Genomic DNA, 15,394 nt, shown 5'->3' on the forward strand with positions numbered 1-15,394 from the left:
CGTAGCCTACCCTTAAATGCAGTTATACAAAAACTGCATTTACTGCAGTGTTTCACAACAGTTTAATGTTCAAAATAGGCCTACTACATGCAGTACATGGTTGCAATGCAGTGTTTTCATGTCCAAAATAGCCAACTGCATTCCTGCATATGAAAGGCAAGGAATTCAAAGGAAAACCTGCAGATTTTTTTAGGGTAGGCTGAATCATCATTGTTTGATTGCTTGGTGTGAATAACACAAGGGTTGTTTTTTATTCTTAAATTGTATTGTTTGTAGTAACCTGGTAGCCTACTGATGCAAAACATTCGGGCAAAAGGGAAGGCGAAATGTCTAACATAAAGGCAATTGCTGAGCTTGATGTTGTGATACGACGATTTCCCAAGGTGGTGTCCGCAAGCTCCGTTTTACTATAGGTTCTTCATAATATCGAGCCGTGTGCAAAGGAGGGCTGGGCGGAGGAGGGGGCTTGGCCAGCAGAGGTCCGTGTGCAAACCGCGTGTGGCGCAGCGGAGAGAGGAGGAACTGAAAATAAACAGCAACGAGTCACGTAGCCGAGGTGAGTGGCTTTTAAGGACGAAAATATGAAAATAATCACGGTTGATAAGATGTGTTGTGATAGCCCTGTGTCCGAGGGGGTCTCTGTTATCGAAATATGTCAAAGAAACATGGATGCAAATCGAACTGTTGTGGTGGAATTTGTTGAAAAGGTAAACAAGCAGAAATTTCTGACGGCGCACTTTGGCCTACTGCGTCAGGCTCCGCGCGGGAAAGTCGCTGGAATTTATTAATTATATGCTGCATGTAGATGTTGTTTTCAGACGAAAATAAACGCGATGCTGATGCGAAGTATGGTATCGGGAGATTATAGTAATCACCGTCGTGGGACTGTTTGTTGGGGTCTTCCGAAATATTGAGGGTCCGTTCAAGTACCGAGGCCGCAGGCGTGGGTGGGCGGCGCGGAGAATGTTCCAATGGAACTGCAGGAACCCAGCACGGGGCAGCTGAAACTGGTGAGTCGACGGGGGAATATTTGGAGAGAGAAAGTATGTCTAATGGAGTTTTTGATATGTGGTGCCCCTAAATGACCAGCTTGTTAGTAGAAATGAAAAGTAGTGCTTCTGTGCGTAGTGGGCATACATTTTCTCTTTCTCCCATGGCCTTGCCCCCTTAGCCTCCTTAGCTAGCCAACTTGCTAAAACACATGTTGCCATTGTTGCTGTTGGCCAGTGTGCTTTGAACAGACTTTGGCATTTGAACATGGTGTGTGTAGTGTCGGGAGTAGAGCAACTGCATCATGTAATTTTGAATGTCATAATGTAGCAATCCATAGATTAATTTACATAAACTGCAATAGCACTCTTGGTTGTTAAAAGTGATGTTATGCGGGCATCGACGTCGTTGGTGGTTATCTTGATGGATAGAAGCTGGTTTCAGAGTGCAGGTATGTCATTGTCAACCCTTATGTTTGAACCTTGCTTTAACTAACTCCGACAAAAACATTCAAAAGCGAGCCAGACCAGTGACGTGATTTACATTTGAAACTTCTGAATCTGTTTTTGAGTCAAGTGTTTAATTTATTCTCACCTGTATCTCCTTGGCTCTTTGGAAAAGTCAATAAAGTGGTGTCATGTCATGAAATAATTAAGCAGATTTCATAGTTTTCTTACAATATTAAACAATGGTTCCCGTCCACATGACATTAGTTGACAGATGTGTGTGTGTTGTTGTTTTTTTAGTGGACCCTCACACCTAGGTTACATCTAAAATGGCCACAGCACTTACATGAGAAGTCATCTTAATGTTCAGATGACTTCAAACACCTCTTGGAAATTTAATTTGGAAGGTGATCAGTCAGCAGTGACATCTTTCTCATCTTCTCTGCAAGGACACTTGGCATCCCCCCCTTAGAGAATCTATTTTCAAAACAAGTTAGATACAGTTAATGAGAGGGCAATAAAATGTACACTTCCATGCCTTGCAGGTTGCAGGTCGCAGATTGAGGTGATGAGCAGCAACGAGTGCTTTGGGTGCGGCCGCACAGGCCACTGGATCAAGAACTGTCCGAATGCTGGACGCGGGCGCAGCAAGGGCCGTGGCCGTGGCAAAGGTGAGTGAGCTGAGATCCGCTGACCGACATTGTGGCCTTTTAGGTCACTGTAGCTATGCTGTGTTTTTCAGTTTGAGGTAAAATCTCTCCACTTTGCCCCTGTCCAGATCTGTTCTGCTACCGTTGTGGAGAGCCAGGCCACGTGGCCAGGGACTGCGAGCGGACTGAGGACGGTGAGTCTGACTTTTTGAAGTTGCACCAATGTTTAGTGTAGCAGCTCATACAGGAGTGGCATATTCCACACCACTCAGATGGCTTGGGCAGGAGCCAGCTCAGCTGTTATGGCCTATTTAGCTGAAGATGTAAGCCTGTGTGGACCCCTTTTCTGTGTAGGTCTTGTCTGTTCATGGTTCGTACATACAAGTAATGTATATAATACATACAAGTATGCATTTTGAACAGTTGAGGATGCATATTAATTATTAGGGAGTCTGCCAAATTGAATTCATGTCTTAGGGAGTTGCCAAGGGTGAGGTGCTGTAGATCTGTTGATTACTTTTGTGACTTGCTCCTACAAACTGCCACCAGAACACTCTTATAACACACATCAGTCCACCAGAAGGCCTTGGTCAAGTTTGTAAGAGTTACTCAGAATGATTTCATATTCATTTAGGTTGCATAGTTTTAAAAGGTGTATATACCCAAACATGTGGATTAGAACATAGATTTTCGTAATTGTATCTGACTGTTTTAAGCATTTTAACCGTTGTTTGTTCAGTGCATAGTAATCATGTATTATGAAGCAAAGGTCGTTTCTTTCCTTAAAGGAAAGTTTTATTGCCATATCTGCATCATTTCCTCAACTTGCTCACTCTAGAATTGAGCTAATTGAGTTGTCTGCTTCTTTTCTCCTTGTCTAGCATGCTACAACTGTGGCAGGAGTGGTCACATCTCCAGAGATTGCAAGGAGCCCAAGAAGGAGCGTGAGCAGTGCTGCTACAACTGTGGCAAGGCCGGCCACATGGCACGCGACTGTGACCATGCCAACGAGCAGAAGTGCTATTCCTGTGGAGGCTTTGGTCACATCCAGAAAGGCTGTGAAAAAGTCAAGTGCTACAGGTATATGGGTTTGAAGCCATAAATGTACCCATCCCATAAATGTATTTATAGTATTAAGTTGTACACATTCCGCAGAGTTTGTTTTAGACTCACAAACTACAACTGACTCAGGAAAAGCAGCCATTGGTAACATTAATATGTTTATCTGGATGCATAGAAGTCAGTCCATGCAACTGAAGAAAGTTAATGCTGTTCATTATGAAGCTTCTTAGTTAATATTCAGCCTTAGTTGGAAGGTCACTTTGGAATGCTTTTGTTCCCCACTGAAGATGTCACTTGGATGCAAATGCTTACAATCCTCCATTTTGTTTGAGTCGGTGAGGCAGCCAGTGAGTGAACTGACCCAGCGCCTCTCTTTCTCTCAGGTGTGGCGAGATCGGCCATGTGGCGGTCCAGTGCAGCAAGGCCAGTGAAGTGAACTGCTACAACTGCGGCAAGGCTGGGCACTTGGCGAAAGAATGCACCATCGAAGCCACTGCCTAATTCCAGTTCCCTTGTCGCCCCTCCTTTTTCTGATTGATGGTTGTATTATTTTCTCTGAAATCCTCTTCACTGGCCAAAGGTTGGCAGATAGAGGCTAGTCCCAGGCCAGTGAGCTCTTGACATGTTAAAAGGAGGAAAGGGGTGGAAAAGGAAAAAAAAGAAGAATTTTCCACTTTCTGCATTTAATACAAAAATGTTTATGTTTAGTTTGGTAGAGGTGTTATGTATAATGCTTTGTTAAAGAACCCCCTTTCCATGCCACTGGTGACCAGGGAGGAGTGCGTGCGTGTGAGTGAGAAGCAGCAGCAGCAGCAGCAGCATCATGTCAGGTTGGCCTCTCCGGACTTGGGCAACTGGGCCTCTGCGAGAGGTGTAAAGAGTGTAAGGAAGGAAGGAAGGAGGGAGGGAGGGAGGGAGGGAGGAAAAAAAAAACGAAATCATGGAAGCTTGAGCTTCCGGAAATGATTAGCTTTTTTGTTGTTTAGTGAACGTGAGTGAGTTATGGTGAGATTAAATGACCTGGAGCAAGCAGCACATGTCACATAATGGTCAGATCTATCCGCGTCCGACCAGCAGTACGCAGCAAAGTGGAGAAAAACGGTAAATGAAATAGTACAACTGATCAACCCGTTTACAGCGCAGCCTGGGGAAAATATAAAAAAGTCGAACATGCAAGCTATGTAAAAAAGGATGCATTGGATTTTTTATTTTATTTTTTTCACTCTGTGACGTGTCAGCTAGTTAACTATGTGCCGTGGCTGACAGTAAAAAGGAAAATCTAACTTAAAGTCCCCAGATCGCAATGCCATTTAGGTCATTTAACCCATGGGAAAAATACAGAAAAAATTAAAACAAAGGAGAAAAAGCAGAATTAGGAGCAGGAGAAAGGAGAATGTTTTCACAGAATCAAAATGTTATTTTTGTACAATATCACTTAGACTACTGTAAAAAATATCATTTGCTTGTACTCAGTTTTTAAGTCGGAAGGTTATTGCATCAGAAGTAGAGATGAACATAGAGATGTAATTTTAAACTATCAATAAAGCTGGAGGAGGAAGGGGAGTATGACTGAAGTTTATTTCCTGACTTGTCTGATTTCCTTTTCCACCATTCTTCAGGTTTAATCAACTTGGCTGATTAAGTACACCACATGATTATACACCTTTCACAGGTTTTATAAACACTATGATGTGGCTTAAAGTCACTCTTCCACTGGCAACAAACCTTTAAAGGACAATCCACTTTGTGTCCCATTGTAGTATTTTTAGTTACCGGCCCAAATGATATTGGTGTATAATTTATTAATGATATGGAATTGTGACAGCACTAGTAATGACACTGAGGTATCCCTGAGGGCCTTTGAGCTGCTAGGGCTAGAAGTAGTCTTAGCTCTGCTGAACAGAGGCTGAGTTATATTCGAGGCCAAAGGAACTCTCCTTTGAGAGCGCAGATCAGTTTCAGAGCCAGTCCTCCCTGGTGATGCCAGCAGTACAAATTTAGCAGGCCTATTAAAAGGCCTTGCATGAACTTGCTACTATTCCATGTGTGAGGTGGGGGGAGACACGTGTGAGAGTGTGCCCTGAAGTTCAGGAAGATTAAGAACCTATAGCAGCAAAAAGGGGGGAAAAAATAATACGTGTGGTGGTCTTAGATTTTATGAACACATTTCAACCAAGCAGTTGGGGTCTCAAGCACTTACACTTGCAATCTCCATTCATTACATTACATTACATTTGGCTGACGCTTTTTAACCAAAGCGACTAACATTCACTAGTCCATAGTATTAAATGTAAAGAGGAAGCTGTCTTTGCAGTGTGCATTCTTGCTGATGTCAAGTGAAGACATAAAGCACTTTTGCTGTTGATGAAATAACAGGTCAATGACAGTGTAAATGTGGGTAAGGAGATCCTGTCATCTGACAGCTGGCTCTCGAGGGACCAGAGGTATTGTGGATGCTTAACTGACTGGTGTTCATTTCATCAGTGAATTATTCAATGGGATACTGTGTGGTAACTGTTCATACCGAGCAATACAAGTGTGTCATCTTAGATATGCATTATTATATGATGTAATTTATAGACCCTTTCAAGAGAGTTCCATTATCAGCATCATAGTTGACCCCACAAGACTTCCTTTTTACATTCCATATGTTATCTTAATGCAGAGGAAGTAGATTGGGGCCCAAATAGAATGTTCAAGCATTGTTTTTGTTTACCTTGTTGAAAGGGTCTATAGTAAAGCAGAATAAGCCCAATCAACTATGCTTAGTGTACCAGTTTGTAGGCGACTACTGCAACAGAATTTCATTGGCAGTTACTGAATAATCCCAGTGTTTCATTTGTTATGAAAGATGATGTGATGCAACATGCAAATTGTTGCAATCAACTTCATAAGTGATGTCATCTAGAATTGAATATGGCTAATTGATTCATTGGCCTACGTAACTGGAGCCTTGAGCTCCTGGTCATTAATAGGGTCCAAGTTTTCATCGCCGGGCAGACAGACCTGCCCACCAGCAGACAGACACACACTGCACCAGTGGAACAGAGAGGGCAGAGGGATGACCGCACAGAACCTGCTGCAGGTAGGAGGAGCACTCTCTCTCTTCACATTATTTATCTGTATAGGATTAAAACACATAAGAAGGAAACAATACTATAATACTCATATACGTGTGAGAGGATTTTTTTGTGTGGTATACTCATATTTGAATAATATTGAGGTACTTTTGTTTTAATGTAGATGTTATAACAGTATCTATGCAGAGCCAGGCTCCCGCACTCTCTAGCAGTGGGCTTAACACCCTGTTATGTGATGGGCTGCAGATGCAAGAGGAGGACTCATTGGGAAAGGTGGGAGATGCCATGGAGGAGATGTTCAGCATTAGCTCCGTCAGTCCTTGTCCTGAAGAGGATCCTCCACTTGATCCAGCCACCAGAGCTGGAGAGACAACCAAGCTGCCAGCATGCCTCTCTCAGGAAAACATCTTACCTCTTCACGTCTCGCCTTTAGAGGCCATTCGAGAGCTGGACGAGGCCGAGGAGGCGTTGTCCGGTCTGCGCAGTCCTGGAGATGGCGCGGTGAGGGCGAGAGATCAGCTTGTGACCAAGGAGTCGCCTCTACACTCCACAGAGAGGGAAACCGATGACCTGGCGTGCGAGGATTGTGAAGAGGATGACACTCTTCACGTTACAGTGAAGACCTTAAGATCCATAATCATAAGTGAGGACAGAATAAACCTGGAAACACCACTAACAGAAACGTGCGCTTCCCCTCATGACATCTCTGATCTAGGTTGTCTGCGAGAAGACTCACAAAAGCACACATCTCAGAAATTGCTTGGATCAGGAGGGGCGCACCAAGGAATGCTGGGAACCAACTCCTCATTAGAGCGGACAATTGTTATCATTGGATCCGAACTGAATGACACTGGATCATCTGTTACCTCTCTACAGGACCTTAAGGAGAAACACAGGCACGCCAACATGGGCGTTACTATAGGGAGCGGTGTTCTGAGGAACTCTACAGGTACCATAGCTGACTTAGAAGAGAATATATGTGAGGACCAAATGCAGGAAGATGTGAGCATCAGGAAAAGGGATAGTACAGCATGCAACAGCACTCTCATTGACATACTCACTGCCTGCAAAACCAAAGTGGAACAACTGGAACAGCTCAAATGCTCCTCTTTTGAGCTGACAGTCCAGGTAAGCAATCATTTCACTTTGAGTATGCACACATCTCAAATGCATCAGGGGATTGAGTAGTTATACAGTACACTAAACAACCTGTGGCATGATCCATCCATCATGCCACAGGCAAGAAATACAGCTCTAAACCAGTTCCTAACTTCAAATTATTTTCAGAATTTGAGATCACTGGAGATCACTAAAGCAGAATTCTTCTGTCAGGCAATGTCTTCCATACACAGACCCACAAACACATGAAGGACTAATGTTTTGTTGTGTTGATATCAACACCATTTTCTTTTCACATCCAGCTTAGTCCCATGAGTCTGGCCTGTGGAGCATTTTCACTTCACTTGATCCCTTTCTAGACAAAAAGTAATGAATGTAACAGATATGAGCCTACAGTCCTGCCTTGCCTGACGAGTCTCTGACCCCCTCAAAGCTCCAGTCTGCACAGGCGATGGCGGCTCACCTCCTGCAGCAGGTGGAGGTGCTGGAGCGGGAGCGCGGCAGCCGGCAGAGGGAGATGCTGGGGCTGCAGGAGCAGCTGCAGGAGGCGCGGCGGGCCCTGCAGGAGACGCGCGCCCAGACGGCCCTCCTCCACCTGCAGCTGGGCTCCTCTGAGGTCCTGCAGCAGCAGCAGCGGCAGCGGCAGTCCCCGAACGGCCACGCGCACGTGCCGACTGCTGGGCCTGACCACGGCCCATCACGGGTGTGCACACTATTGTGACTGTGCTGGTGCGAGCAGACAGCAACATCTTGGATTAAGAGTCATTTGCCTAAAATGATTTAGTTACGTTAGTCTCCTACGTGAGAATTAGATCACAGTGGCTCATTGACCTATGTTCAGTTTAGCTTAGTGTTATGATCAGGATCAATTTAGAGAAGCAAACAGGATTGTGCATGAAGTGCTTAAGCAAGTCAGTGGAGTCTTTCATGGATATCATAGAGATCTATAGCTTTATGTGTGATTTCTTGTATTTAAGGTAAAACAATTTATATTAAGTTTTTAACATGAAAAGTTTTTTTTACCATTAATTGTATAGCATTTCATACAGTTAAGTGATCATATATTGTGCATTAATGTTTTTTGAAAAGACTATATTTCAACCACTGTATTAACAATGTCAAAAAGTGATTAAAGTTTGCTCCTTTACTTTAAATAAATATATTAATCATATTCACTCTCAAAAAGAAATAATTTGCCTGTATGCATTATATTATACAGACAAATTCAGAACATCAAATTCATTTGGTGTTTTAGCACAGCAGAAGTGATCCTCTCTTAGCTCTCATTAATATTGAATGGTGGAACATTAGTGGGCTATAGGGGGCCAAGAGTTCCACAGTCCTCCTGAGAGACAGGCATCATCACCAGATTCTGCCCCACCGTGAGGCATTGCTCCTTTCAACACCCTCTCCCCCCACCGGGTCTACTGTTTAGCCGCAGTAAGCACAATATGCATGAAATATTCATTGGAGCAAAATTACAATATAGGTCGTGGGGGAAGAAGTGCTCGCTTTACACCCGAGCAGCCAGAGGATGCCTTTATGGTCGAGGTCCAGGAGACACTCCAGATTCCTCATGGGGTTGTAACAGCTGATGATAGTGTACTGAAGACTGGTATGTGGTTATTTAAGAGTGCTTGGGTGTAACATGAAAGTAGTAATAAAGGGCACAGAAAAGTTACGGTATTTAAAAAAATCAAGCTGGTTGAGTAACAGTGGTGAAGTATTCCTGTGGTAATATTTTACAACATTTGGTAATATATGGTCAATAGTGTAAATATGATAACTAATGTGGCATATTGCCAAAGAGAAAATAACAATATTAAGAAGATATGAAGTAATTAAAAAGGACACTAAGAGCCCTTACATTATACTCAGAAACATAAATATGTCTTATGAAACAACCTGAACTGCCGCAGTGATCTTTGAGACAGGTCTTGAAGTCATCTGACCAAACCACTTCGGGATTTTAAACTAGATTGTTCTTGATTGGCTATAAATATGTTTATGACATTCAGCAGGTGATTTTGTCAAAGCGACTTACAAATGACACCAATAAGCATTACATCTCATAACATCAAAGAGACAAAACCACCAATATTATCAATACACTAAATAGAATTGAACAGGATAATACCAATACCCATCAACATATATATACCCACCTCTACTGTAAGGGAATAACCATCAACATATATATATATACCCACCTCTACTGTAAGGGAAAATAAGGTGACCAGATAAGTCTTTAGAAACTTTTTTTAACTGCCATCCTTTTTACCATCTACTCTAGTGTAATTGGAGCTCCATGGGCAGTTCACATTCTTGCCAACGGGCTCCTCTGTGCTGTAGCTCGTGCTGTCAATGTTTCTATTTATTATGTAACGTGTTGTCTGTCATGTCCATGTTGATGTATGTACTGGGTTATGCTTTGATGAGCCCAAGACAAATTTCCCCATGGGGACATTAAAGTATATTCTATTCTATTCTATTCTATTTTATTCTATTTTGAAGATCCCAAAGCTATCTCTAGAACGAATAGCACTTGGTAAAGTCTTCACTTTGACCTTTTAGTGTTGATGGAAGGCTGACATATAGCAGACGCTCATCAGAGGACAGTAGTGGACGAGAGGGGAAAGCTGGATCATGGAATTAAAATAGCAAGGTGCAGACCCAGTGACCTATAGGCCAGAGAGAGGGATTTGAATTTGAGATGTTTAAAGCTGTGTATGTATACTTGGTATTCATTTATGAATTATTTTTCTTTTTTGTTCTCATGATGATTAATCATCTTGGCCCTTGACCACTAAGACAAAGCAGAGACTTTATAAAGTTAGTGCATTCATCACCACGAGCTGCAGTATCTCACCATTTCCAGTAGAGGGTAATAAAGTACTGATACGCTTCCCATTCAGTTAGTCATGTTAACAGTTCAAACACAAACATGAAACCAGTATATTCTGTTCACACCTTTCCTGTACTTCTAGACAAAAGACTGTATTTTGATGAATTACTCTACATTAACCTATTTTTTTAGATGTTAAATGAAGAGTGTGAGATACATAATAAAATAGGATAAAATGAAATAGGATCAACAGGCACGCACACACACGCGCGCGCACACACACACAAATAAAAATATACAGAATAATGATTAGTGCTGACAAGACTTGAGCTGGATCATCTGAAATTCAAATCCCTCGCTCTGACCTATTAATCACTATAGCACCTTGCTATTTTAATTCCATGATCAATGATGGGCAAAGTGCAAAGTCTTAGGTCTGGGTTAAATATGAGGGTTAGACATTTTATGAAGGTTTATTAGTGTTATGGCAGGATATGGCATTATCAAATGCCATGGAATTCCATAAAATGCTAAAACTAGTTCTTTCTTAAAATGTATTTTCCACTTCTGATAGCATGACCAGTATAGCCACTATTTGGAGACATACAGGTCGACAATGTTGACCTTTTCATGACAGAATGCTTGGTGCAGATGGGTTCAGAGAAAGGCTTGGGACTTCCTTTTAGTAAAAATGCCTTTATATTGGTCTTCTCCAGACTGGTGAACAAGGATGAATTTCTGCTATTGAATGTTGCAGTTGAATGTTGCACTAATTAGTTGGTAGTTGGTTAAGCATCAAAACTATGAAAGTTCTTTTTTTTTAAATCAGAGTGAAACTGGAGATCATTGCAGGTGAGAAGTATTTTTGTTTTGCCACTGTTCACTGGGGCTCAGCTGTTTCAGGCCGAGTGTCTCAAAGGTGGATAGAGGAGGGAAAGGAACAGGATGCCCTTGGAGGATTGCCATCTAAGCAGCACAACATAACCTCAGAATCTCCTTCATGTGAACATGTGTATGCAGATGTGCCAGGAGACTGGGATGCACATGGCAGTATTCCACATCAAGCCAAACATGATTTCAAAGTTAACGCAAAGTCTACACCTGTCACAATGGGAGTGTTGGAAATGTTTCCCAATCGTGAGTGATCAGACTCTATTAACTCCGTGCATGAGTTTGGTTTATCAGGGTAGCCCTGGCCATGGCTCCTTTAGCTTTAGTGTGTCTTCATTCGTGGCGTATTTTCCAAAAAGAACCCCTTAACTCTTTTTCCGTCCAACAATGCAAATTAGTACCTACATGGTGATGTTGCAACTGAATACGTTTGCTCTTTCTCTGCAATGAAAATGCTTGAACATTCCTTAAAAGTCTGAGCCACATATGTTTTTTAATGATCGAAGTTACAAATTAAATTGTAATTGATTGTATTTTAAACATTGTAATATTGTAATCTTTCATTTTATTTTCATAAAATCCATATATATTGTTATGGTAAAGTTTGGAGTACAATAGTTCAACGTTTGTTTTTGAGGATCCTTTCAGCCAATTGCTTTAATATTTGCTACTTGTGTAGCCAATACAAGTTTTACATTAAACATAGTTATAACCTGTAGAATGTAAACTGTTGTGCATTTTATATTCAAAATGAGTGTCAGGAATGCAATATTCATGCAAATTCAGGCAAATGACTAAATAAATAATGTTAAAGTTCTCAAACGTGCTTTGTACAGTCTATCGATCAGGCTTTAGGGAAAAAGTTATTCTTCCCTTTAGATTTGCATATGTCACACACACATACACAAGACACTGCCCCTCATTCACTGGATTCCCAATCAGCTGAAATGTGGCATACTGTACTGTCATATAGGACCATATATTCCACCAGGATTGACATTTATAACCTGTTTATGAATAAGTACAATATACTTGAAATCTACAGACTTCATAAAACATATAGGCCTATAAAAGTAATTCATTATAATAAATTAAGTCATTGACGGGCCTACACATGCATTCTATAATTAATACTGAAAATGTAGAGCATCTATCATCTGAATATAAATAAGATATGGTGTGTTCAACAGCAAGGGTACAAGGGTAAATAAATAATTCTGATGTCTTGTTGAAGCACTTCCTTTCATTTAAGCAATTACCTGTATACTGTGCAACACAGATAAGGTCACATACCCTATGCTGCCAGTTGGTAGTCTCTTCTGCCCAGTATGGGGGGGAAGGAGGGAGCACTAATTATAAAGGGAGGCAACCTTTTCCAGCACCCCCACCCCACCGCCCCCCGCTCCAGCCCAGCCCAGCCCTGCCTTCCCACTCAGTCTCCAGACTACTGCTTAGGTCTAAGGAACTTACTGGTGGAGCACGCTGGCATCTGGCACATCCTGAAGAAGCTGTACACTGGTGGCCCCTTCTCCACCTGTTCATTCCCTTGGATTTGGGAGGCACACTTCTGCAAAGCGTAAGTCCCTCACAGAGAGCTTCAAACATACTGCTAGAATAGACATGTATTATCACTGAAATCTTTAGAATTAATCATTCTTATTGGTGTTTGAAAAGCAAAATGATGTTTTCATATATACACATATTTAAACCAAATATTTTGCAAGGAATGTTTGAATCAACTAAAATGTCTGTTGCAAATTATGGGTGATTATGGCCATTATTTTCTCTGTAGGAGAATGACAGAATATTTAAAGCTTTGCAGTGTTTTATTGTTGAAGTAACTCTGGCTGGAAATGTTATATATTATTATTATTATTGTTATTATTATTATTATTATTAATAATAATAATAATAATACTGTTAATATTATTATTATTATTATCATATATGCTGTTATATTGTGGGCATCAGACAAAAGCTGTGGGAGATGTTGATGTGCTGATCCTCAGAGGAGTCCTTCTTCTCGATCCCCCTCCCTCTTCCTCCAAGGCACATAGTCAACCTCCACCAGCTGTGGCCCGCTGAACAGTAGCAAAACAAAAACACTGCACAAACATCAGCCTGTTCTCAGAGAGCCAGGTGACACAGCAAACAGCAAGGATTAGGGAAAGAATATCTTTTTTTCTCATTCTGACTTACAGGGACAAGTTGTCCTTGACATACAAAGTGTGGATGACAGGAGCATTACACATGAACTAAACATTATTAACTCATTTATAATAAAAAGGATACATGAAGGTTCAATCCAGTATGCTGTGGTGTGATGTAATATGCAAAGATGAGGTGCTGTGCAAGCTAGTGTGCCCAATATGCAAGAGTAACCTATTGGGATGAGCTCAGCCCTGGGGAAGCCTTTTATGCAGAGGTACACAAGTGCTTCCCAATTAGTAATCAATTATGCTGCATCCAAGACTTCCACAATTCGAAAGTCAGATATTTTCTAGTTGGAATTTCATCATTTTCGAATTCGACAAATTCGAAAGTCAAGAATTCTGACTTTCTACGATAAAAAATTACAATGGAACACCACACGAAGTTGGAATTCCTATAAACTCGGGGGCATTGTAGACTTTCAAGACTACCTGCAAGGAAACTGAGCGAAAGAGCCTCTAGAGGGCGCTGTTACACTGACTGCTCAGATGAATGTCATAGTTTTGTATGTTGAGGGACTTTTTCCTATTTTCTTTGAGGCAGTATGCAATAGTTTAAATGATCCATCAATTTAGCTGATCTTTGTTTGAATATACCTGTCAAAAATCATATTTCAGGAAGACTGTGAGAGCTCTCCAAGGCAGGTTATGAGTGACACCTTGAAGTTGAAATTAAACTATTAAAAATTAACCAGAGAGCCTTACAGTGTTCAAATTAGAGCTCAAGTTCAAGTGGCAAGCAGCTACATAGTTACATGTAGCAGGAAACAGATCATTACACACAGTAACAGATAATCAGTCATGTGGTCAGATTTGTTGATATTTGTAAAGTTTAAATGATGACTAAAACAACACGCTGATACGCAGCAGACCCAGTGACTGTACTGTGTTGTGGCCAGCAAGGTGGGAAGCCACAGAGCCAGGGCAACATGTCCAACAACATGGCCAAGATCGCAGATGCCAGAAAAACCGTTGAACAGCTAAAGTTGGAGGTTAATATTGAAAGAATGATGGTGAGTAAAGAGCTTTGCATATAATTCCCATATGTCTTGTATGTGTATGGTGCATTAAACAGGCCTTTGAACATGCCATGCGCTCATCACCATGAGCTTTGAACAAGGTCAAGAAGTACAACTGAGTACAAATCAATGTAGTCCTCATTTCAGGAATAATCCTGAAAGTTACACAAACACACACACACACACACACACACACACACACACACACACACACACACACACGATGAAAATGTACTGGATGTCCCTGCAGGTGTCCAAAGCTGCAGCAGAGCTGATGGCATACTGTGAGGCCCATGCCAAAGAGGATCCACTGGTGGCCCCTGTCCCCTCCTCAGAAAATCCCTTCAGAGAGAAGAAAATATTCTGTGCCATCATCTAAGCCCCGTTGCCCTGAATCACCCACAAGAGGCCCAGAGGGACTATCGGTGGGAGATGCCATGGCGAGTGAAACCAGATACCTGTGGAAGTGGCAGTTGAGTGTGTCATGTTGTTATCATGGAAAATGGTCCTATTCACTCCCACATGTCCCATGTGTTTTGCTACATTTTAACTGGAAAACTGAAGGTGGTGAATTCACATATTAACAACAGTTTAGGACAATCTTGACATGGAGTCACCTAGAGAGGAAGTGTGTGACCTTAGGATCCATTAAAGTGACTGAATCAAACGCACTCTCAGATGTCTTAGTGCTGTTGTGTTTTTGCATTGATGTTCTTCACTGAAAGTAATCATTACGGATGCTGTTTTTGTTCTTTGTTATTTGTTTCATCTTGTCAAGTTTAAGCTTTTGGGCACTGTGTGAATATGCGTGTACGTTTTCCCGGAAAATGTAGATTTCTCATCCCTAGAAAACTTAAATTATTCTCTGAGAATGCGAACACCATTGCTGAATAATCATCATAACAGTTTTCTATGCCATTAATCGTCAAGGATTTAATTAAATTAAGATACAATGATTAGTCATTCTGAAAGCGTAAACTTAACAATTCGGTCAAGTTAATCATTACTTTAGCTCAGGTGCTTTTCAATATTGTGGCTATTGAGTGGATGCAGGCCATAAAACTTTGGAGAGGGCCAAAGTT

General features: G+C 41.5%; 3 protein-coding genes across 8 annotated transcripts; all 3 read left to right on the forward strand.

Annotated features, from left to right (window-relative positions):
* The first annotated feature begins 424 nt into the window (after positions 1-424).
* cnbpb (CCHC-type zinc finger, nucleic acid binding protein b) lies at positions 425-4,727 on the forward strand. Of its 2 annotated transcripts, none has more exons than XM_042089073.1 (5): positions 425-556; positions 1,982-2,107; positions 2,215-2,280; positions 2,968-3,166; positions 3,532-4,727. In XM_042089073.1, the coding sequence occupies exons 2-5, from the start codon at positions 2,005-2,007 to the stop codon at positions 3,647-3,649; spliced, it is 486 nt and encodes a 161-aa protein (XP_041945007.1). In that variant the 5' UTR covers positions 425-556; positions 1,982-2,004; the 3' UTR covers positions 3,650-4,727. The 2 variants fall into 2 exon arrangements, with proteins under 2 accessions (XP_041945007.1, XP_041945006.1); XM_042089072.1 differs by lacking the exon at positions 425-556 and adding an exon at positions 824-1,010.
* A 1,096-nt stretch (positions 4,728-5,823) lies between these two features.
* LOC121706916 lies at positions 5,824-8,319 on the forward strand. 2 transcript variants are annotated; one of them, XM_042089055.1, is made up of 3 exons: positions 5,824-6,233; positions 6,392-7,356; positions 7,781-8,319. In XM_042089055.1, exons 2-3 carry the CDS (start codon positions 6,409-6,411, stop codon positions 8,066-8,068), a joined length of 1,236 nt encoding a protein of 411 aa, XP_041944989.1. In that variant the 5' UTR covers positions 5,824-6,233; positions 6,392-6,408; the 3' UTR covers positions 8,069-8,319. The 2 variants fall into 2 exon arrangements, with proteins under 2 accessions (XP_041944989.1, XP_041944990.1); XM_042089056.1 differs by having other exon boundaries at positions 6,475-7,356.
* Positions 8,320-12,550: 4,231 nt separating this feature from the next.
* gng8 (guanine nucleotide binding protein (G protein), gamma 8) lies at positions 12,551-14,974 on the forward strand. Of its 4 annotated transcripts, none has more exons than XM_042089077.1 (3): positions 12,551-12,659; positions 14,161-14,306; positions 14,563-14,974. In XM_042089077.1, the coding sequence occupies exons 2-3, from the start codon at positions 14,223-14,225 to the stop codon at positions 14,689-14,691; spliced, it is 213 nt and encodes a 70-aa protein (XP_041945011.1). In that variant the 5' UTR covers positions 12,551-12,659; positions 14,161-14,222; the 3' UTR covers positions 14,692-14,974. The 4 variants fall into 4 exon arrangements, with proteins under 4 accessions (XP_041945011.1, XP_041945013.1, XP_041945010.1 ...); XM_042089079.1 differs by having other exon boundaries at positions 14,164-14,306; XM_042089076.1 differs by having other exon boundaries at positions 14,193-14,306.
* Positions 14,975-15,394: the final 420 nt, after the last annotated feature.

This window comes from Alosa sapidissima, chromosome 4, assembly GCF_018492685.1.
Source record: "Alosa sapidissima isolate fAloSap1 chromosome 4, fAloSap1.pri, whole genome shotgun sequence".
NCBI classification, from domain to species: domain Eukaryota; kingdom Metazoa; phylum Chordata; class Actinopteri; order Clupeiformes; family Clupeidae; genus Alosa; species Alosa sapidissima.

Coding starts and splice junctions, on each gene's coding strand:
- cnbpb (XM_042089073.1), top strand. CDS start 2,005: ATGAGCAGCAACGAGTGCTTTGGGTGCGGCCGCACAGGCCACTGGATC. Junction 2,108..2,214: donor GGGCCGTGGCCGTGGCAAAG/GTGAGTGAGCTG, acceptor GCCCCTGTCCAG/ATCTGTTCTGCTACCGTTGT. Junction 2,281..2,967: donor CTGCGAGCGGACTGAGGACG/GTGAGTCTGACT, acceptor CTCCTTGTCTAG/CATGCTACAACTGTGGCAGG.
- gng8 (XM_042089077.1), top strand. CDS start 14,223: ATGTCCAACAACATGGCCAAGATCGCAGATGCCAGAAAAACCGTTGAA. Junction 14,307..14,562: donor TTAATATTGAAAGAATGATG/GTGAGTAAAGAG, acceptor ATGTCCCTGCAG/GTGTCCAAAGCTGCAGCAGA.
- LOC121706916 (XM_042089055.1), top strand. CDS start 6,409: ATGCAGAGCCAGGCTCCCGCACTCTCTAGCAGTGGGCTTAACACCCTG. Junction 7,357..7,780: donor CTTTTGAGCTGACAGTCCAG/GTAAGCAATCAT, acceptor ACCCCCTCAAAG/CTCCAGTCTGCACAGGCGAT.